Raw genomic sequence first — 22,123 nt, 5'->3', positions numbered from 1 at the left:
TTGTGTATGAATATAAGGAGTTGAAAGCTCCGAATTACCTTCTTTTGCCTTGGCAAAGTCAGAAATTTGGGGGGAAAAATGGTAGGGAGATGATCCTATTTTTGGATCAGCATTTCTAAAGATAGGTGCACCCACCAGGAGGTGATATGGTTCAATGTGGCGCAGGGGAAAAGAGACGAGCATGGGAAGGTGCATAAAGCAAGAAGGCAAACTGAGAAGAGGGAAGAAGTCAAGAATGGGACACAAGTGGGAGAGGAGTCGTTACTCCCCTCTGGGAGGAATATTGCAATTCTTGGGGGTTGGAAGAGGATGGAAAGAAGAATACACTCCATTTATTCCTTTTGGAAGGGTGAGATGAAATATGGGACAAATCCAAAGATACAGTTATTTAATTTTTATTATCTTTTGGAAAACCTAAATCTGTTTGTTCAAAACAAAAATATACTATGAAAAGCCTGTTCTGCAAATATATGTAACATTTAACTATTAGAGGTCTAAGAAAAGTTTACTGGGGAGACAGGTATGAAGACTTTTTTTCTTTAAAATATTTTTTTTTTAATATTTTGAGGAGGAAAATTCCCTGGGGCTTTTTTTTTTTTTTTTTGTAAATGTCAGAATGCCTTTATTTTATTGATTATGTGGTGCTGAGGATTGAACCAGTGCCTCACATGTGCTAGGCAAGCAATCTGCCACTGAGCCACACCCCAGCCCCTGAAAATGTTTTTAACTCCTGAATTTTTTCTGAGGAATTGAAACTTGGTTCCAAATTAGCTTCCAGTGGTTGACTAAACCCACAAGATTGTCCAAGTTGGAATATGTTTTTAGTTTTATCATGTTGACTTGCATTATTGCTGGCTGATGAAATAAAAGCTGGCCTGGTAAATTCACTTGAATATGACAAAGCTGGGAAAGCAACCAAGAGTTCTGCTACAAGCGGCAGCCATAAAGTCCAGGTAAATCAGGGGTTAACACTCCCTCACTCCCTGAGATAGATTTCTGGTTCCTGGGTTCCGTGCCCTGATTTGTTGCTGATGTTTGTCTCTTTTTTTTTTCCCCTATGCTTCTGTCTTTCACAAAATGAAGATAAATTAATGTTGTTCTGTATATCAGCTTTTACCCCTTTTACTTTACCACCAGAAGTCTGTAGCCCCAGCTGGTAAGCACTCCAAGCAAACCCAAAGATTACACGTGAATGCGTGCTACTGCTCTTCCTTACCTCTTCACTATCAGCAGATATTCCTTTCTCAGGCTTATCTGGCTTCTTTGATAAAGTCTTTGGTTTGCCATTTTGAAACCTGAAAAAGAGACAGAACATCCACCAGCATTTACTGACTCAGCATCCTGGCCTTCTGCATGTTCTCAGTCTCCTTCAGCTAAGTTTAGGAGCCTAATTTAGATTATTAATTAGGTGATCACAAATTGAATATGTGGTAAAGAATCATATTTATTATTCAGCCTTCATACTGGAGAAAATTCTAGTTTAAAGGGTTGACTGTGAGACATTTAGGAGATTGACTAACATCCAGATGAATTGTTTTCTTCTAAGATAGAAGTTTTTTTTTTAATTTTTTATTGTTGGTTGTTCAAAACATTACATAGTTCTTGATATATCATATTTCACACTTTGATTCAAGTGGGTTATGAACTCCCATTTTTACCCCGTATACAAATTGCAGAATCACATCAGTTACACATCCATTGATTTACATATTGCCATACTAGTGTCTGTTGTATTCTGCTGCCTTTCCTATCCTCTACTATCCCCCCTCCCCTCCCCTCCCTTCCCCTCTTCTCTCTCTACCCCCTCTACTGTCATTCATTTCTCCCCCTTGTGTTATTTTCCCCTTTCCCCTCACTTCCTCTTGTATGAAATTTTGTATAACCCTGAGGGTCTCCTTCCATTTCCATGCAATTTCCCTTCTCTCTCCCTTTCCCTCCCACCTCTCATCCCTGTTTAATGTTAATCTTCTTCTCCTGCTCTTCGTCCCTACTCTGTTCTTAGTTACTCTCCTTATATCAAAGAAGACATTTGGCATTTGTTTTTTAGGGATTGGCTAGCTTCACTTAGCATAATCTGCTCTAGTGCCATCCATTTCCCTGCAAATTCTATGATTTTGTCATTTTTTAATGCAGAGTAATACTCCATTGTGTATAAATGCCACATTTTTTTAATCCATTCGTCTATTGAAGGGCATCTGGGTTGGTTCCACAGTCTTGCTATTGTGAATTGTGCTGCTATGAACATCGATGTAGCAGTGTCCCTGTAGCATGCTCTTTTTAGATCTTTTTTTTATTTTTATTTTTTTATTGTTGGTTGTTCAAAACATTACATAGTTCTTGATATATCATCTTTCACACTTTGCTTCAAGTGGGTTATGAACTCCCATTTTTAGCCCATATACAGATTGCAGAATCATATCAATTACACATCCATTGATTTACATATTGCCATACTAGTGACTGTCGTGTTCTGCTACCTTTCCTATCCTCTACTATCCCCCCTCCCCTCCCATCCCCTCCCCTCTTCTCTCTCTACCCCCTCTACTGACCTTCATTTCTCCCCCTTGTATTATTTTTCCCTTTCCCCTCATTTCCTCTTGTATGTTCTTTTGTATAACCCTGAGGGTCTCCTTCCATTTCCATGCAATTTCCCTTTTCTCTCCCTTTCCCTCCCACCTCTCATCTCTGTTTAATGTTAATCTTCTTCTCATGCTCTTCGTCCCTACTCTGTTCTTAGTTACTGTCCTTATATCAAAGAAGACATTTGGCATTTGTTTTTTAGGGATTGGCTAGCTTCACTTAGCATAATCTGCTCTAGTGCCATCCATTTCCCTGCAAATTCTATGATTTTGTCATTTTTTAATGCAGAGTAATACTCCATTGTGTATAAATGCCACATTTTTTAATCCATTCGTCTATTGAAGGGCATCTGGGTTGGTTCCACAGTCTTGCTATTGTGAATTGAGCTGCTATGAACATCGATGTAGCAGTGTCCCTGTAGCATGCTCTTTTTAGGTCTTTAGGGAATAGACCGAGAAGGGGAATAGCTGGGTCAAATGGTGGCTCCATTCCCAGCTTTCCAAGAAATCTCCATACTGCTTTCCAAATTGGCTGCACCAATTTGCAGTCCCACCAGCAATGTACAAGTGTACACTTTTCCCCACATCCTCGCCAGCACTTGTTGTTGTTTGACTTCATAATGGCTGCCAATCTTACTGGAGTGAGATGGTATCTTAGGGTGGTTTTGATTTGCATTTCTCTGACTGCTAGAGATGGTGAGCATTTTTTCATGTACTTGTTGATTGATTGTATGTCCTCCTCTGAGAAGTGTCTGTTCAGGTCCTTGGCCCATTTGTTGATTGGGTTATTTGTTATCTTATTGTCTAATTTTTTGAGTTCTTTGTATACTCTGGATATTAGGGCTCTATCTGAAGTGTGAGGAGTAAAGATTTGTTCCCAGGATGTAGGCTCCCTATTTACCTCTCTTATTGTTTCTTTTGCTGAGAAAAAACTTTTTAGTTTGAGTAAGTCCCATTTGTTGATTCTAGTTATTAACTTTTGTGCTATAGGTGTCCTATTGAGGAATTTGGAGCCCAACCCCACAGTATGTAGATCGTAGCCAACTTTTTCTTCTATCAGACGCCGTGTCTCTGATTTGATATCAAGCTCCTTGATCCATTTTGAATTAACTTTTGTGCATGGCGAGAGAGAGGGATTCAGTTTCATTTTGTTGCATATGGATTTCCAGTTTTCCCAGCACCATTTGTTGAAGATGCTATCCTTCCTCCATTGCATGCTTTTAGCCCCTTTATCAAATATAAGATAGTTGTAGTTTTGTGGATTGGTTTCTGTGTCCTCTATTCTGTACCATTGGTCCACCCGCCTGTTTTGGTCCCAGTACCATGCTGTTTTTGTTACTATTGCTCTGTAGTATAGTTTGAAGTCTGGTATCGCTATACCGCCTGATTCACCTTTCCTGCTTAGCATTGTTTTTGCTATTCTGGGTCTTTTATTTTTCCATATGAATTTCATGATTGCTTTCTCTATTTCTACAAGAAATGCCATTGGGATTTTGATTGGCATTGCATTAAACCTATAGAGAACTTTTGGTAATATCGCCATTTTGATGATGTTAGTTCTGCCTATCCATGAACAGGGTATATTTTTCCATCTTCTAAGATCTTCTTCTATTTCTCTCCTTAGGGTTCTGTAGTTTTCATTGTATAAGTCTTTCACCTCTTTTGTTAGGTTGATTCCCAAGTATTTTATTTTTTTTTTGAGGATATTGTGAATGGAGTGGTTGTCCTCATTTCCATTTCAGAGGATTTGTCGCTGATATACAGGAATGCCTTTGATTTATGCGTGTTGATTTTATAGCCTGCCACTTTGCTGAATTCATTTATTAGCTCTAATAGTTTCTTTGAAGACCCTTTTGGGTCTGCTAGGTATAGAATCATGTCACTGCAAATAGTGATAATTTAAGTTCTTCTTTTTCTATTTTTATGCCTTTAATTTCTTTCGTCTGTCTAATTGCTCTGGCCAGTGTTTCGAGAACTATGTTGAACAGAAGTGGTGAGAGAGGGCATCCCTGTCTTGTTCCAGATTTTAGAGGGAATGCCTTCAGTTTTTCTCCATTCAGAATGATGCTAGCCTGAGGCTTAGCATAGATTGCTTTTACAATATTGAGGTATGTTCCTGTTATCCCTAGTTTTTCTAGAGTTTTGAACATAAAGGGATGCTGTACTTTGTCGAATGCTTTTTCCGCATCTATCGAGATGATCATACGGTTCTTGTTTTTAAGTCTATTGATGTGGTGAATAACATTTATTGATTTCCGTATATTGAACCAGCCTTGCATCCCAGGGATGAATCCTACTTGATCATGGTGCACAATTTTTTTGATATGTTTCTGTATCCGATTCGCCAGAATTTTATTGAGGATTTTTGCGTCTAGGTTCATTAGAGATATTGGTCTGTAGTTTTCTTTCTTTGAAGTGTCTTTGTCTGGTTTAGGAATCAGGGTGATGTTGGCCTCGTAGAATGAATTTGGAAGTTCTCCCTCTTTTTCTATTTCCTGAAGTAGCTTGAAAAGTATTGGTATTAGTTCCTCTTTAAAGGTTTTGTAAAACTCTGCTGTATACCCATCCGGTCCTGGGCTTTTCTTAGTTGGTAGTCTTTTGATGGTTTCTTCTATTTCCTCAATTGATATTGGTCTGTTTAGGTTGTCTATATCCTCCTGACTCAATCTGGGCAGATCATATGACTTAAGATATTTATCAATGCCTTCACTATCTTCTATTTTATTGGAGTATAAGGATTCAAAATAATTTCTGATTATCTTCTGTATTTCTGAAGTGTCTGTTGTGATATTGCCTTTTTCATCCCGTATGCTAGTAATTTGAGTTCTCTGTCTTCTTCTCTTCATTAGCATGGCTAAGGGTCTGTCGATTTTATTTATTTTTTCAAAGAACCAACTTTTAGTTTTGTCAATTTTTTCAATTGTTTCTTTTGTTTCAATTTCATTAATTTCAGCTCTGATTTTAATTATTTCTTGCCTTCTACTTCTTTTGCTGTTGTTTTGCTCTTCTTTTTCTAGGATTTTGAGATGAAGTATGAGATCATTTATTTGTTGGTTTTTTCTTTTTTTAAGGAATGAACTCCAAGCAATGAATTTTCCTCTTAGAACTGCTTTCAATGTGTCCCATAGATTCCGATATGTTGTGTCTGTGTTTTCATTTATCTCTAAGAATTTTTTAATTTCCTCCTTGATGTCTTCTATAACCCATTGATCATTCAGTAACCTATTGTTCATTCTCCAAGTGACGCATGATTTTTCCTTCCTTCTTTTATTGTTGATTTTCAGTTTCATTCCATTATGATCAGATAAGATGCATGGTATTATCTCTACTCCTTTGTATTGTCTAAGAGTTGCCCTGTGACATAATATATGATCTATTTTTGAGAAGGATCCATGTGCTGCTGAGAAAAAAAGTGTAACTGCTTGATGTTGGGTGGTATATTCTATATATGTCAATTAAGTCTAGGTTATTAATTGTGTTATTGAGTTCTATAGTTTCCTTATTCAACTTTTGTTTGGAAGATCTGTCCAGTGGTGAGAGAGGTGTGATTATTGTATGGTGGTCATTAGCCATGCTAATGAATAGACCACCATGATTATTGTATGGTGGTCTATTAGACTCTTGAACTTGAGAAGAGTTTGTTTGATGAACATAGCTGCACCATTGTTTGGGGCATATATATTTATGATTGTTATGTCTTGTTGGTGTATGGTTCCCTTGAGCAGTATGTAGTGTCCTTCTTTATCCCTTTTGATTAACTTTGGCTTGAAATCTATTTTATTTGATATGAGTATGGACACTCCTGCTTGTTTCCAAAGTCCATATGAGTGATATGATTTTTCCCAACCTTTCACCTACAGCCTATGTATGTCTTTTCCTATCAAATTCGTCTCCTGTAGGCAGCATATTGTTGGGTCTTGTTTTGTGATCCATTCTACTAGCCTGTGTCTCTTAATTGGTGAGTTTAAGCCATTAACATTTAGGGTTATTATTGAGATATGGGTTGTTCTTCCAGCCATATTTGTTTATTTATGTTACTAAACATGGTTTGTTTTCCTCTTTGATTATTTTTCCCCCCTTTACTGTCCTACCTCCCACTGTTGGTTTTCATTGTTATTTTCCATTTCCTCTTCCTGTAATGTTTTGCCGAGGATGTTTTGAAGAGATCGTTTTCTATCTGCAATTCTTTTAACTTTTGTTTATTGTGGAAGGTTTTAATTTCATCTTCCATCCTGAAGCTTAATTTCGCTGGATACACAATTCTTGGTTGGAACCCATTTTCTTTCAGTGTTTGAAATATGTTATTCCAGGATCTTCTAGCTTTCAGAGTCTGTATTGAAAGATCAGCTGTTATCCTGATTGGTTTACCCCTAAATGTAATCTGCTTCCTTTCTCTTGTAGCTTTTAAAATTCTCTCCTTATTCTGTATGTTGGGCATCTTCATTATAATGTGTCTAGGTGTGGATCTCTTATGATTTTGCACATTCGGCATCCTGTAGGCTTCTAGGATTTGGGATTCTGTCTCATTCTTCAAGTCTGGTAAGTTTTCTCGTATTATTTCTTTGAATAGATTGCTCATTCCTTTGGTTTGAACCGCTATCCCTTCCTGTATCCCAATGACTCTTAAGTTTGGTCTCTTTATGTTATCCCATATTTCTTGGATGTTCTGCTCATGGTTTCTTAACAGTCTTGCTCAGCTGTCTATGTTCTTTTCAAGTTGAAATACTTTGTCTTCATTGTCTGATGTTCTATCTTCTAAGTGTTCTACTCTGCTGGTAGTATTCTCAATTGAGTTTTTAAGTTGGTTTATTGCTTCCTGCATTTCTAGGATTTCAGTTTGTTTGTTTTTTATAACCTCTATCTCTCTGTGTAGTTGATCTTTTGCTTCCTGGATTTGTTTGTGTAATTCATTGTCGAAGTGATCTTTCATTGTCTGATTTTGCTGTCTAATGTCTTCCTTGAGACTCCAGATCATCTGAAGCATGTATATCCTGAATTCTTTATCTGACATTCCATTTGCTGCAGCTGTTACCTCTTCTAAAGTTGAGTTGACCTGCATTGCTTGTGGTCCTTTCTTTCCTTGTCTTTTCATACTGCTTGCGTTTCTTTCTGCTTGGTGAAAGTGTTGTGTTTTTGAAAAATTTTCCGCCCTATATATTTATATTGCTCTTGTATAGTTCAAAAGTCTCTCTTGCAGGGTTGGGCGACGTTCTGCCTACCTTGCAGGCGCGGGTGGCGGCTCAGCTCTGCCCCTCCTCCAATTGGTGTGACGTGTCTACCACGCCAGCGGACCCCTGGGCCTATTCTGCCGGTCGGTCGCAGGTCTTCCTACCTTGCAGTCTCGGGCGGCGGCTCTGCTCTGCCCTTACTCAAATTGGGGTGACGTGTCTACCACGCCAGCGGGTCGCTGGGCTTATTCCACGCGCAGGAGGCGGCTCTGCTCTGCCCCTACTCCAATTGGGGTGACGTGACTACTGCGCCTGAGGGCGGCTGGGCCTGTCCCGGGCACGGGTGAAAGATCTGCTCTGCCCCTACACCAACTGGGGTGACGTGTGTACCACGCCGGCAGGCCACCGGGCCTGATCCGCCGGTCGGTTGCAGGTCTGCCTACCTTGCAGGTGCGGGCGAAGGCTCTGCTCTGCTCCTACTCCAATTGGGGTGACGTGTCTGTCGCGCCGGCAGGCCACCGGGCCTGATCCGCTGGTCGGTCGCAGGTCTGCCTACCTTGCGGGCGCGGTTGGCGGCTGTGCTCTGTCCCTACTCCAATTGGGGTGTCGTGACTACCACGCCGGCAGGTTGCTGGGCCTGTTCCGGGCGCGGGCTGCGGCTCTGCTATGCCCCTACTCCAATTGGGGTGACGTGTGTACCATGCCGGCAGGCCGCTGGGCCTGATCTGCCGGTCTGTTGTAGGTCTGCCTACCTTGCAGGTGCGGGCGGCGGCTCTGCCCTGCCCCTCCTACCACGACTGCGGCCGCTGGGCCTGTTCTGCCGGTCAGTCGCAGGTCTGCCTACCATGCGGGCGCGGGTGGCGGCTCTGCTCTGCCGCTACTCCAATTGGGGTGACGTGACTACCACGCCGGCGGGCCGCTGGGCCTGTTCCAGGCGCGGGCGGCGGCTCTGCTCTGCCCCTCTGGCTTGATGACAAAGTGAGAGAGACTCGGGTGTTTGTGACTCACTTTCTTTACCAGGAGACCAACTGTTTCTGTCGCTGCTGGTATTCGATGAAGTTCTCTCCTCCGCCGCTTTCTGATGACATCAGATCTCTGCCATGTTGGTATCCCATGCGAATGGCAGCATTTCGTTCCCTTTGCCGGGTGACCAAAGCAACGGGCGAGTCCTGACCGGCCCTCACAAGCCCCATCTCAGTCCTGTTGCCACTGCCTATGAAGGCTCGGTTGGTATTTACCTCCACAGTATTCAGCAGGACCTAGACCGAGAAGCAGTTTCCACGGGTTCTTCATCCCTGGGCCAGAGCAGTTCTGGGAGCCGGAATTCGGCCGCTCCGGGCTCGGTGTATGTTCTGATAGGAGCAGGCTCCAAGAAGCAGTTTCCGTGGGTTATTTAGCACTGAGCCTGAGAAATTTGTCTGTGAGACGCAGGCCATTGGCAGTCTGAAATTACCTGTTCAGCTATAGCTGAATGAGCTGCGATCAGTCGATAACAGGGATGGTGACGTCAGCTCTCCAAGATGGTGGCCGCTGGCTTCCTCTGTGGTCTGACCTGTGTGGAGAACCGAATTGGACCGCTTCCTTCCCCCGTCTCAAACCCAGAATTCAGCACTGAGTATGGTGATTGCACAGCTGGCAGAAGCCCGCGGAAACTGCAGCACTGTATCTTTGCGTTGCTATCTCCTCGTTTCCCAGCGTGTGCCGCAGACTCTAGCCGCTGGGCGATTTGCTGAATAAGCAGCGTGACCCTCCGTGCGGAGAAATCTCTCGCGTTTGAGCCCCCGTAGCTGATCCTCGTGCGATGGAAATCCTTCCTCCAGGTTTTGGAGCACCCCAATTTTGCTGGAAATTCCTAACAAAATAGCTTTTAGCCGTTCTAACTCGTCATTCTCCCGCACAGTTACGCGGTACACGTCGCCGCCATCTTCCTAAGATAGAAGTTTTGAATCACCCAAATAAGTGCTCTAGTTGACTCTCTAAAGAAATTCTTTTGGGCAGCTAGACCCTTAGGATACCCTTAAAGACTCTGAATGCCTATTTTGAATGCCTCCCTACTATACTTCCAGGAAGTGGCGCTGTTTTTGCCAATGATGTACAGAGTTCATGGAACTTCACAACTAAATTTCCTGGTTTTTTTTTTGGGGGGGGAACTTGACCACTGAGGGGCACTTGAACTTGAACTCAGGGGCACTTGAGCACTGAGCCACATCCCCAGCCCTATTATATATTTTATTTAGAGACAGGTTCTCACTGAGTTGCTTAGCACCTCACTTTTGCTGAGGCTGGCTTTGAACTTGTGATCCTCCTACCTCAGCCTTCTGAGCCACTGGGATTATAGGCATGCACCACCATGCCTGACTAAATTTCCTATTCTTATTGACCTTGCATGGATTACTGTCTATCTGATCTTACTAACCACATCTAAAAGTTTGTCTTCCTAGAACTAAGGTAGTAAAACTAACCATTAATGGCAAATATTTTCAAACTCACTTACTTTCCCATACCTCACCAGACACCTGTTCTCTCTGGCAGAAAGGGGTAGGGGAAAGGGCAGAAGTTGCAATATCTAATAATAAAGTATTTTGGATTTCCTGACTGATTCTTTGTAACCCCGTTCAACTGCCTGAATATAATAGAAGATACTCATCAGTAAGAGTAGGTTAATGATTCAAATAAATGGTTCTCTTCCTCCTCAGAATTCTTTTCGGGGGTTGAACTAGCTTAAATTCAGAAGAATTCTGCAAGTACTACACCTCTGTCCTTTGAAAATGAGGCCAGCTAAATAAAGTCCAAAGTAAGAAAAGTAGAAATAGCCAGTCTATGTAGTTGGTAGGTCAACTGGCTACAGCATGGTATAAACAATCCTGAATCCAGGATCAAATCCCATCCAGGGATGATAACTTCCATTTATAACTGGCTACCAATTCTGCTATTAACTTAGGCAGTAGCTCTTAGAAATAATCCCAAGGGGAGGACATCCACTGTGGATAGATCAAAATAAATTAATTCATCTTAACATCTGGAAATTTGTGCCCTTTTGATGTGGCCTACTACTGTAAGTTATCTAATAATAAATAACACAATTTTTATTGTAGTGCTTTTTCCAATGATTCTTTGGTATCTAAAAAGCAGCATAGGATCCCAGATACTCTTCTTCAAGGCCAATGTAAGGCCTAGAACTACACGAAAAATATTTCTTTAGTCTAACAGTGCTCTAATGCTTTCTTTTTGGCTATAGTTGCTATATGAAACAAAGACCAAGTTCTGGTATTTTGATCTGCAAACAGCCAATTAAAATGTATTTAATGAGGATCTACTCTGTGATTAGCACTGTTCAAAGTGCTTTGGGATAAAAAGTAAGCTAGTGTAAAACAACATTTGTAACTTAGTTAAGCAAACAAGACTACCCACTTGCCATATCTCTCTTCATCCATTCTTGTTCACTGCTAATTGGGCCAACCTAAGGCAGGTATTCAACCAAGTCCAAACTCAGTGTCTCTAAATGGTCTGCGTTCTGCAGGGATTCAGTTCAATTCAAACATTCCTTCTTTAGCACACACTGTGTACCCAGCCTTCTTCTTCATCCTGTATGAAAAATAAGAGAAGACTGATAGACAATATTATAGATATAGAAAATACAAAATAGTGGTCCTTTTTCTGCAATAAATTAAGTTTATTTGGTCAATGGGGAGGAGCAGAGATAATTATTGTGAAGCAATAATGACACATACATGCTAATGAAATGAACTTCATCTCTCGGGGGAGGGGTCCTCAATTTGTTCATCTGTAAAGTGGAGGGCATTAACCAAATGATTTAAAGATGGCATTCTAATTCCATGATAGTGGAGATATTTACCTACATGAACTTAAATAAAAATGAACTTGCATGTATCAGTAGTGGGAGAAAGTTGGAGGAACTGCCATCTTTTAATTTATATCTCCTTTCAACACAACCATACCCATCCATAGATTAGGCCTAAGAAGCTGGAAAAAAAGTGTGGATATGTACTGCAGGGGAGGGGGTGGGGTTTGCTATGCATAGGCAATGAGAAGTGGAGATAGAGGCTGATGACGTGGAATGTACCACTTAGAGAAAAATAAGGGGTCAATTAGGTTGAGGGAAGAGGCTTCCTAAAAGATATGAAGCCTGAACTAGGCCTCCTTGCAGGATGGTGTATGAAACCTTTCATCTTCCCGGAAGGTGATTGTTGTTTTAAGTAGTGAAAAATAAGGGTAGGTGGACAAGATGGAACCACATTTTGGAGACCTTGACTCTTAAGGAGAACTTTGATAAAATGTATAGTCCAAGTTCCTATAAAGACCCCAGACTTGAAAAATGGTCTGTGTTCATGTTGAGAGGTGATTTTTTTTTTTTTTAGGGTTTATGTGTAGTTCAATGGTCCAGTCATAAATCCTAAAGATGATGATCCAGAGTTTGGAACTAGACTGAGCTTAATCCTGAAGTTCCCATCTGAAGAAACAGACTAATAAGTTTAATATCATTTCCCCCCCTTTATTTTTTATTTTTATTCTTTTTGGAATTGTAAATTCAGTTTGAGTATATATTAAAGCTAAAATTAAAAGGAGCTATCCAAGTGGGACTTACAGTTTGTGTTGTGTGGCTCATGCACAGCCCAGCCTGGGAAAAAAAATCACACTAACACAAAAACTACGCTCAAAATTAAAATATCTCTAGCTGGGTGTGGTGGTGTGTATCTGTAGCCTTACCCACCTGGGAGGTTGAGGCAGGAGAATCACTCAAGCCCAGGAGTTTGAGGTCAGTCTAGATAACAGAGCGAGACCCCCCTCCCATCTCACCAAAGAGAGAGAGAGAGAGAGAGAGAGATCTGAAAGATTTGGCATACAATACCTTTGAGGACATTTGGGAAGTAGATAAAATTCCTTGATATGGAAATTTTCCAATTTGAAAATATCTTAATGATTCTCTCGTGGATTCTGGAGGAGACATAGGAATTGTGATGAACAGGCAATCTAGAATGTGGAGGAGTTCTATGTTGAAAACTGAGAATTGTGAGAACAAAGATCTACTTAAACACAATCTGCTATGATCTGCTCCGTTTTATTTTTCTACCCTGTGGCTTCCCTGCACACACCATATACCCTGACCTGATCATCATCTCTCTTAATCCATCTCTACCTTAGCCAACATTTTCACCCCATTCCTCAGAGTGTTATAAACACAATGAACATTCCTCTCTTATTCCTCATACTTAAAACACTCTCCCTAAATATTTGAATCTTTTTTTTTCTTTATGTTACTATTCAGATCAAGATTCTTGAAAGAAGACTTTCCAAACTCTGGCCTATAGGCCTTGATTTTATTTATTTATTTGTGTGTGTGTGTGTGTGCGCCCACGCATGCATGAATATAGTATCTTGTAATTCTTATAATTTTCTTTTATGCAGATTTTGTCTGTCCCCGAGGCAGTCAGCTCTTTAAAAATGGAAATATGAATTTAAGCATATTTGCACTCCACCGTGCTTTGTATGTTAAGCATTCAAAGTCAGTTTTTGTTTATTTCAATGTTTTTACAGAACATGTACGACATGTTAGGAACCAGGATAAATCACTTGTATTTTTTTTTTTTTTTTTTTGGTACTCAGGATTGAACCAAGGGATGTTTAACCACTGAGCCACATTCTCTGTCTTCATATATTTTATTTAGACACAGGGTCTCACTAAATTGCTTAGGACCTTGCTAAATGAGGGTGGCTTTGACTCCCAATCCTCCTGCCTCAGCCTCCAGAGCCACTGGGATTACAGGTATGTGCCACCATGCCTAGCTCAGTTGTAATCCTCTATTTTAAGGAATTCACAGTTTATCCAGGAAGAGATAAGAAAAGTATTGACCACAATCGTGTGATGCCTCATCGATGAGTTCAGGATGCTATGGAAGCAAAGAGGAAGAGCACTTAACCCAGACAAGAAGAGCCTGGGAAAGACTTGGAACTAATACTAAACTGAGCCTGCAAAGGTAAGTGTGAGTTAACCAGGAAAGGAACTCAGAAAATGGACACTTGCGAAAGAGGGAACAGCAATTGCCTGTTCATCACAGGGAATTGTGATGAATAGGCAATCTAGAAAAAACACAAGAATACAACAAAGTACAACTTGTTTAGGGGAATTAAAATAATTGCAGAATGTCTGGAATATCAAATTTATGGGGATGGGTAAAATAGGTGAGAGTGGAGAGGTGGACAGGATTCAAATCCTGAAATGCAGTCTTTGCTAGGAAACTGGTAGGTTACTTTGAGTAATGAAGAGCTATTAAGGGATTTTAAGTACAGAGACCCATTGAATAATACATATTTCAGAACTATGAAAATGGTGGCAGCATTAACTCTAGATTGGAAAGATGGAAGAATTACAAATTAGAGCCGAGCAAGGTGGTGCATACCTGTAATCCCAGTGTTTCAGGAGGCTGGGGCAGGAGGATCTCGAGTTCAAAGCCAGCTTTAGCAATATAGTGAGGCCCTAAGCAACTCAGCGATACCTTGTCTCTAAATAAAATCTAAAAAGGTCTGGGCATTTGGCTCAGAGGTTAAGTCCCCCCTACCCCAGCCGTTTCAATTTCTGGTACCAAAAATAATTATAGATTAGAAAGTTGAAAAGAGGCAAGATGAGAAGGCTATGGCCCTACTGAGGAGTGGCTAAGCAATAGTAAGAGTCTGTAATTGTCACATACTTATTCCATTCACCTCCTGTGTCCTAGTCCTGGGTGACTTCTTTCTGCCAGGAATTTGAAAGATAATTGCATCTGTACCTCTTGCTGAGGGCCCAGAGCTGCCCCAGATGTTGTTCTCCCTGAAGCATGGTTATTCAGTTTTCCTTTCAATTCTCTGATCCTTCCCAGTATCCTTTCAAATACCTCCTCCCTTTTTGCTTAAGTTAGTGGAAATGAAAAGGTTTGTCTCTGGGGCTTGCAACCTAAATAAAGCACATACACTGATAAAAGCTCTGAAGCAGGGCAGTAGCAGTAAAGAGGGATAAAAGGATATGTGAAAGATCTGAGGGAGGTAGAATTAAGACTTGGAAACCAACTGAATCCATGGTAAGGAATCACATTTTTAATTTTGTTATTGGAGCATGGAAATGTAATTTACCAAATTGAGAATAAAGGAGTTGGAGCAAGTTTGAGGATAAATGTTGAAATTTGTTCTTGTCAGTTGAGCATGACAGATAGGTGGGCACATTGTCTAGTAAATGGCTTAAAAGATGAGTCTGGAGCTTAGGAGACATAATGTTGGTGCTATAGGTTGGGCTTTTATGTGACCCCCCCCCTCCCACATTCATATGTTAAAGCCCAATCCCCAACATTAGGGTGTTACAAGGTGGAACTTTTGGGAGGTGATTAGTACCATTATAAAAGAGACCCCAGAGAGAATCTTTGTTCTTTCTGTCATAGAAGAGCCATCAAAAAGATGGCCATCTATGAACCAAGAAGTGGACCATCACCAGACACAGAATTTGCTAGCATCTTGATCTTGGTCTTCTAGCTTCCAGAACAGTGAGAAATAACTTTCTGTTGTTTATATGTAACTCATTTTATGGCATTCTGTTATGGCAATCTGAACAGACTAAAACATTTGGTATTGAATTTATATTTGGTCGTCAGCCCCAACTATATGTGCTAGCTGAAGTCACTGGAGTAGATGAGATCAAATAGAAAAAATGGTGGATGGTTATAAAGAGACTGTGGCATAGACAGAGCCCTGGACTATGCCAGCATCCAAGGAAGAGCATCATAAGTGGATGATATGAAGAACACTGAAGACAGAGATCACAAGTTGGAGGAGAACCAGGAGAAAGTAACCACTTAAGTTATGGGAAGAGATGATGTCATATTAAAATAAGCAAAACATCTAGTTTAATGTGGCATCTGAACTGTAATTTCTGAAGAAACAGAAATGGATTAAAACTCACAAAATGACCAAAAGCTTAATTAACAATCCATACTACCAATTAAAAGGCAGGCAAGAATCTTACAGAGATTGATAAAACCTACTAGGCTTGAGATGGAAAAGCCAGGATTTGCTCACAGAAATAGGGACCATGTAATAAAAGATAATGTAAATACCCATTGATTGATATTTCCCCTCCCCAACTTTTTCAGAGACTCAAGGGCAGCCTCAACCAAAACTCAGGGTAGTCTTCTCCTCCTACAACTCCTATAACTAGAGTGTGGATCTAAGTCAGGACCTAACAATAATTCCTTTTCATCCCTTTACCTCCATTACTTTCTATATTCAGTTGGAGACTTCACTACCCAGGTATCAGTGGATGGGATCTTAGGGGTGGCTCAATGCATTCTAGGACAGGTGATCTCAGGAGCAAAGAGCAGGAGGTGAGGGCATGTTCAGGAAGAGCTCTTTTTTTAAAATAAAAAAATGTTTTTAGTTGTTGACAGATCTTTATTTTATTTATTTATCTGTGGTGCTAAGAATCAAACCCAGTGCTTCACACATGCTAGGCAAGCACTTTACCATTGAGCTATGGGCTGGGGATGTGGCTCAAGTGGTAGCACGCTCGCCTGGCATGCATGTGGCCCAGGTTCAATCCTCAGCACCACATACAAACAAAGATGTTGTGTCTGCCAATAACTAAAAAATAAATATTAAAAAATTATATCTCTCTCTCTCTAAAAAAAAAAAAAAAACAACCATTAAGCTACAATCCCAGCCTCAGGAAGAACTCTTTATAGAACTATTTTCTTCCTCTTCTTTCATTTCTAATTGTTCATAAGATAGAAACACCTACCCTCTTGCACATATTTGTATGAAAGTTAAGAAAGAGTGAAATGAAGAATCATCTTTCTTTCTTTCTGCAAAGAAAAAATGGTGGCACATAATGTTGAACACAGGTACCACATTTCATTTTTGGTTCATTCTTTTTCAAACAGCTGGCAACAACACATGATACCCTTCCTTTATCAAGGAGGCCAAACTTTAATTTATTTTAAACAGAAAAAAAATTCTTTAAAATGACTTTATTTATAAATATATTTTTATGTGGTGCTGAGGATTGAACCCAGTGCCTCACACATGATAGGCAAGTGCTCTACCACAGAACTACAGCCATAGCCTGAGGCCAAACTTCTATTAGTGATTAGGCAAGTAGTTCCAGTTAAGGGTATGTATTAGGAAGCCCAGTTTATGTTCACAACCCAGCCACAGTCTCTAAAGCAGCTTTTAGCAAAAAAGAAAAAGAAAACCCTGATTTTTTGAACTTGCCTGATACTTGAATGTGTTTATTAATTGCCTCAGAACCAATATGGATAAGAGACATGATTGGTACTTTAACATCTTGGCTGCTATAGTTTTCATGTCCTACATTGGTTCAGGTACCACAGAATAAGGAAACTGAAGTTTCAGAAATTATCTCCTTAGCAAAGGAAAAATGAAAACCTGCTAGAAATTGGAGACTGGGTAAGGAGCTTTGCCTAGCAACATGCCCTCCATCCATAGGCAGAAAGTAGAACCGGGGTTTATAAATTCATTCACCTCTTCTGTTTACCAACATGCAGTCTAAATAGAATTAGCATTATTCAGAGATGAATGAATGGAAAATGATTTTCACAGTTAATGAATTTTATGATGACATGAATGCAGCAGCAGCAATTGCCTCTGTAGCATAATTGAGAAGCCAAGAAAGACTGGCAGGCATGGAGAATACAGAGATTTGAGCAGAAGATTGGTAATTTGAAAATTGGGAATCAAGACCATGAAATTCATTTGTGTGTTTGTTAAAAAAGTGGGAAGTCTACTTCCAAAGAGAATGGAAGCTGTGACTTCCGTTGTTTAGCATTGGAGTACCAGGTGGATAGGAACAAAAGAGAAACAAAAAGGGGAGAAATGAGATTTTAAATATACCAGATACACAGTAAGGGATAGAGGACGGTCTCAGGAAAAACCTAGGGGCTGAAGATGCCCACCATGTAAAATTTCTAAATGTTTCAAATCTGATATATGAAGGAAGGAAAGGAGGTGCTGCTGTTCCCTCTCAAGGCACCTCCCCAAAATCTGATGTGCTCTTGTCTTTTTAGAGCCTTTTCCTTCATCTAATTTAATGGAAGGAAGAACACTGCCCACGTCCCCTGCGGGCCATGGAATCGGGATCCCTCTGCGTGGTGTGGGCTGGCTGTGAAAAGACCACAAGGACTTGGAAGTAATTTTTTCACAAAGCGGGGGGTAAGACAGCTCTGCGACCTTAAAGTCCTGCAATCACTCTGGAAGGCAAGAGACAGCGAGAGAGCTCATGCTCACGGAATCCCTGTAGGTATAGGGAAATTAGCAAAGGATTTTTTTTTTTAAATATTTATTTATTTTTAGTTTTTGGCAGACACAACATCTTTGTTTGTATGTGGTGCTGAGGATCGAATCCGGGCCGCACGCATGCCAGGCGAGCGTGCTACCACTTGAGCCACATCTCCAGCCCCAGCAAAGGATTTTTGATAGAATATTTTTTACCAAATAAGGCAGGGGGTGGACTAGTCAAGCTCCAATGGGTAACACCCAGCTCTAGAGCCATGAGAAAGCAAAACTTCTTTGCGGACTAAAGGGGGAGGTCACCTGCATTGCAAAGCCTACTGCGTGCAATGCCGGACCAACACCCTATTGGCTCAAGGCTGAGAGGGTGCTTAACATAGCTCATGGGAGGCCACCCAATGAAGAAGCAGATTCTTAGCTTTTAAGTCCAAACATCAAAGACTCAACTGTAAAACAGAGTGATTTAGGAAATAGATGAGATCAGTTCAGTTGCCTAATGAAGAAGGCAAACTGTTAATCTTGTAGCTTTCTACCCCCATATGGGAGATACAGTGTCACAACAGAGTTACCATTGAGTAGCTCGTAATGGAGTCCATTCATGAAGGGTAGATTCCAGGAACTAGTACTAATTTACATATTGAAACCAAGAAGCTTCCTCCCAACCCTCATACTTTGGAAATGTTTTTGGTTCTTCCAGTTGGTCCAAATAACTCCATATTCTGCATGCAGTTATAACCAGCAACAGTGATAAAGAATAATACATAATTGTGCCAAACTATATATTATATATATATATATTCCCTCATGTATTAAAAGTTCATACCAAACCATTCATTAAATTTCAGAAGTGCCAAAAACTTTGAAACACATCAATGTCAGTGGAGTTAGGTGATGGGAATGGGGATCTCTTCTGTTTCCCTTTCCCACTTTGCTTTCTCTCAAGAGGAAAATCGTATTGCTATTTGGGCTTCCTTTTCTTCTTTAGGGCGGTCTCTAGACATCTAAGAGTTCATGTAAGAGGGTTTGGCTTACTCCTCTGTCGAGGCTCTGGCCAGCTCTTCTCTTTTTCTCCTTTCTTTTACATGGCAGGCTAAGCCAAGCATTCGGGTTCAGTCAGATGACAGGAGGATGCCCCTTAGATGCTGTGCTTCTTGTGTGTAGCCGCCCATGCCAGTTATTGACCTATTGTTTTCCAGCTCCAAACTCCACCTTGTAAACTCCACTCTGAGATGCAGACTACATTTCCCACATTCCCTTGCCCCATGGACTACCTATTTGGTTCTGCCAGAAGGGGGACGAGTGGAAGATTGGAGTGTAGAAGGAAAAAAAAAAAGTCCTTCCTGTTTTCTAGTCCTTGTCAGCATCTCTCAGGCAAAACCAGCTGGCTCATCTACAATTTCTCTAGGCATCTAGAATATTGATAAATGGTCTTTGTTGCCAGTTTTCTTTTTATCATTCTGTTTAGCACGGGCCACGGGCCAGAACTTCAAACCATAAAGCCCCAGACTCATATTCATTCATTCATTCATTCAACAAATATTAAATACCTATCATGTACCAGCATCTACTTCAGTAAATAAAAGAGACACAAGTCCCTGTCTTCTCGGGGCTATTTGCAAGAGTAGTCTATGTCTGCTCTTGGATGTGTCTAATAGGTAGCTCAGACTTGACAGTTCAAAATAATTCTTGATTTTACCTCCCCTTCAAACCCATTCTTCCCTCAGTCTTACTTCTCTTAGAAAGTGTCGATTCAGCCATAGAACAGGTAATTTCAGGCTGCCATTCGCCTGCGTCTCACAGACAAATTACTCAGGCTCAGTGCTAAAGAACCCGCGGAAACTGCTTCTTGGAGCCTGCTCCTATCAGAACATACAACGAGCCCGGAGCGGCCGAATTCCGGCTCCCAGAACTGCTCTGGCCCAGGACTAAAGAACCCGTGGAAACTGCTTCTCGGTCCGGGTCCTGCTGAATACTGTGGAGGTAAATACCAACCGAGCCTTCATAGGCAGTGGCAACAGGACTGAGACGGGGCTTGTGAGGGCCGGTCAGGACTCACCCGTTGCTTTGGTCACCCGGCAAAGGGAACGAAATGCTGCCATTTGCATGGGATACCAACATGGCAGAGATCTGATGTCATCAGAAAGCGGCGGAGGAGAGAACTTCATCGATACCAGCGGCGACAGAAACAGTTGGTCTCCTGGTAAAGAAAGTGAGTCACAAACACCCGAGTCTCTCTCACTTTGTCATCAAGCCAGAGGGGCAGAGCAGAGCCGCTGCCAGCGCCCGGAACAGGCACAGCAACCTGCCGGCGTGATAGTCACGACACCCCAATTGGAGTAGGGGCAGAGCAGAGCCGCCACCCGCGCCCGCAAGGTAGGCAGACCTGCGACCGACCGGCGGAACAGGCCCAGCTGCCCGTCAGCGTGGTAGACAGATCACCCCAAGGGAGGAGGAGCACAGCCGCTGCCCGACCCTGCAAGGGAGAATTTTCAAATATACAAGAGCAATATAAATATACAGGGGGAAAATTTCAAAAACACAACAGTTTTACCAAGCAGAAAGAAACGTGAACAGTATGAAAAGACAAGGAAAGAAAGGACCACAAGCAATGGCTTAAACTCACCAATTAAGAGACACAGGCTAGTAGAATGGATCACAAAACAAGACCCAACAATATGCTGCCTACAGGAGACGCATTTGATAGGAAAAGACATACATAGGCTGCAGGTGAAAGGTTGGGAAAAATCATATCACTCATATGGACTTTGGAAACAAGCAGGAGTGTCCATACTCATATCAAATAAAATAGATTTCAAGCCAAAGTTAATCAAAAGGGATAAAGAAGGACACTACATACTGCTCAAGGGAACCATACACCAACAAGACATAACAATCATAAATATATATGCCCCAAACAATGGTGCAGCTATGTTCATCAAACAAACTCTTCTCAAGTTCAAGAGTCTAATAGACCACCATACAATAATCATGGTGGTCTATTCATTAGCATGGCTAATGACCACCATACAATAATCACACCTCTCTCACCACTGGACAGATCTTCCAAACAAAAGTTGAATAAGGAAACTATAGAACTCAATAACACTATTAATAACCTAGACCTAATTGACATATATAGAGTATACCACCCAACATCAAGCAGTTACACTTTTTTCTCAGCAGCACATGGATCCTTCTCAAAAATAGATCATATATTATGTCACAGGGCAACTCTTAGACAATATAAAGGAGTAGAGATATTACCATGCATCTTATCTGATCATAATGGAATGAAACTGAAAATCAACGATAAAAGAAGGAAGGAAAAAGCATACATCAATTGGAGAATGAACAATAGGTTACTGAATGATCAATGGGTTATAGAAGACATCAAGGAGGAAATTAAAAAATTCTTAGAGATAAATGAAAACACAGACACAACATATCGGAATCTATGGGACACATTGAAAGCAGTTCTAAGAGGAAAATTCATTGCTTGGAGTTCATTCCTTAAAAAAAGAAAAAACCAACAAATAAATGATCTCATACTTCATCTCAAAATCCTTGAAAAAGAAGAGCAAAACAACAGCAAAAGAAGTAGAAGGCAAGAAATAATTAAAATCAGAGCTGAAATTAATGAAATCGAAACAAAAGAAACAATTGAAAAAATTGACAAAACTAAAAGTTGGTTCTTTGAAAAAATAAACAAAATCGACAGACCCTTAGCCATGCTAGTGAAGAGAAGAAGAGAGAGAACTCAAATTACTAGCATACGGGATGAAAAAGGCAATATCACAACAGACACTTCAGAAATACAGAAGATAATCAAAAACTATTTTGAATCCTTATACTCCAATAAATTAGAAGATAGTGAAGGCATAGATAAATTTCTTAAGTCATATGATCTGCCCAGATTGAGTCAGGAGGATATAGAAAACCTAAACAGACCAATATCAATTGAGGAGATAGAAGAAACCATAAAAAGACTACCAACTAAGAAAAGCCCAGGTCCCGATGGGTATACAGCAGAATTTTACAAAACCTTTAAAGAAGAACTAATACCAATACTTTTCAAGCTACTTCAGGAAA

The 22,123-nt window shown here is 40.8% G+C and overlaps 1 protein-coding gene across 1 annotated transcript in view; it reads right to left on the bottom strand.

Annotated features, from left to right (window-relative positions):
- The window catches only part of Tsga13 (testis specific 13), a 53,363-nt gene that overhangs the window by 8,879 nt on the left and 22,361 nt on the right, over nucleotides 1-22,123 (bottom strand). Inside the window, exon 2 of the mRNA XM_046455100.1 lies at nucleotides 1,217-1,295. Within this exon, the coding sequence (XP_046311056.1) occupies nucleotides 1,217-1,295 (79 nt within the window). The remainder of the gene's footprint in view (nucleotides 1-1,216; nucleotides 1,296-22,123) is intronic.

This window comes from Marmota monax, unplaced genomic scaffold, assembly GCF_021218885.2.
Source record: "Marmota monax isolate L192 unplaced genomic scaffold, Marmota_monax_Labrador192_F-V1.1 WCK01_AAM20220418_F8-fsc00131, whole genome shotgun sequence".
NCBI classification, from domain to species: domain Eukaryota; kingdom Metazoa; phylum Chordata; class Mammalia; order Rodentia; family Sciuridae; genus Marmota; species Marmota monax.
This window is presented reverse-complemented; position numbering and strand designations above follow the sequence as displayed.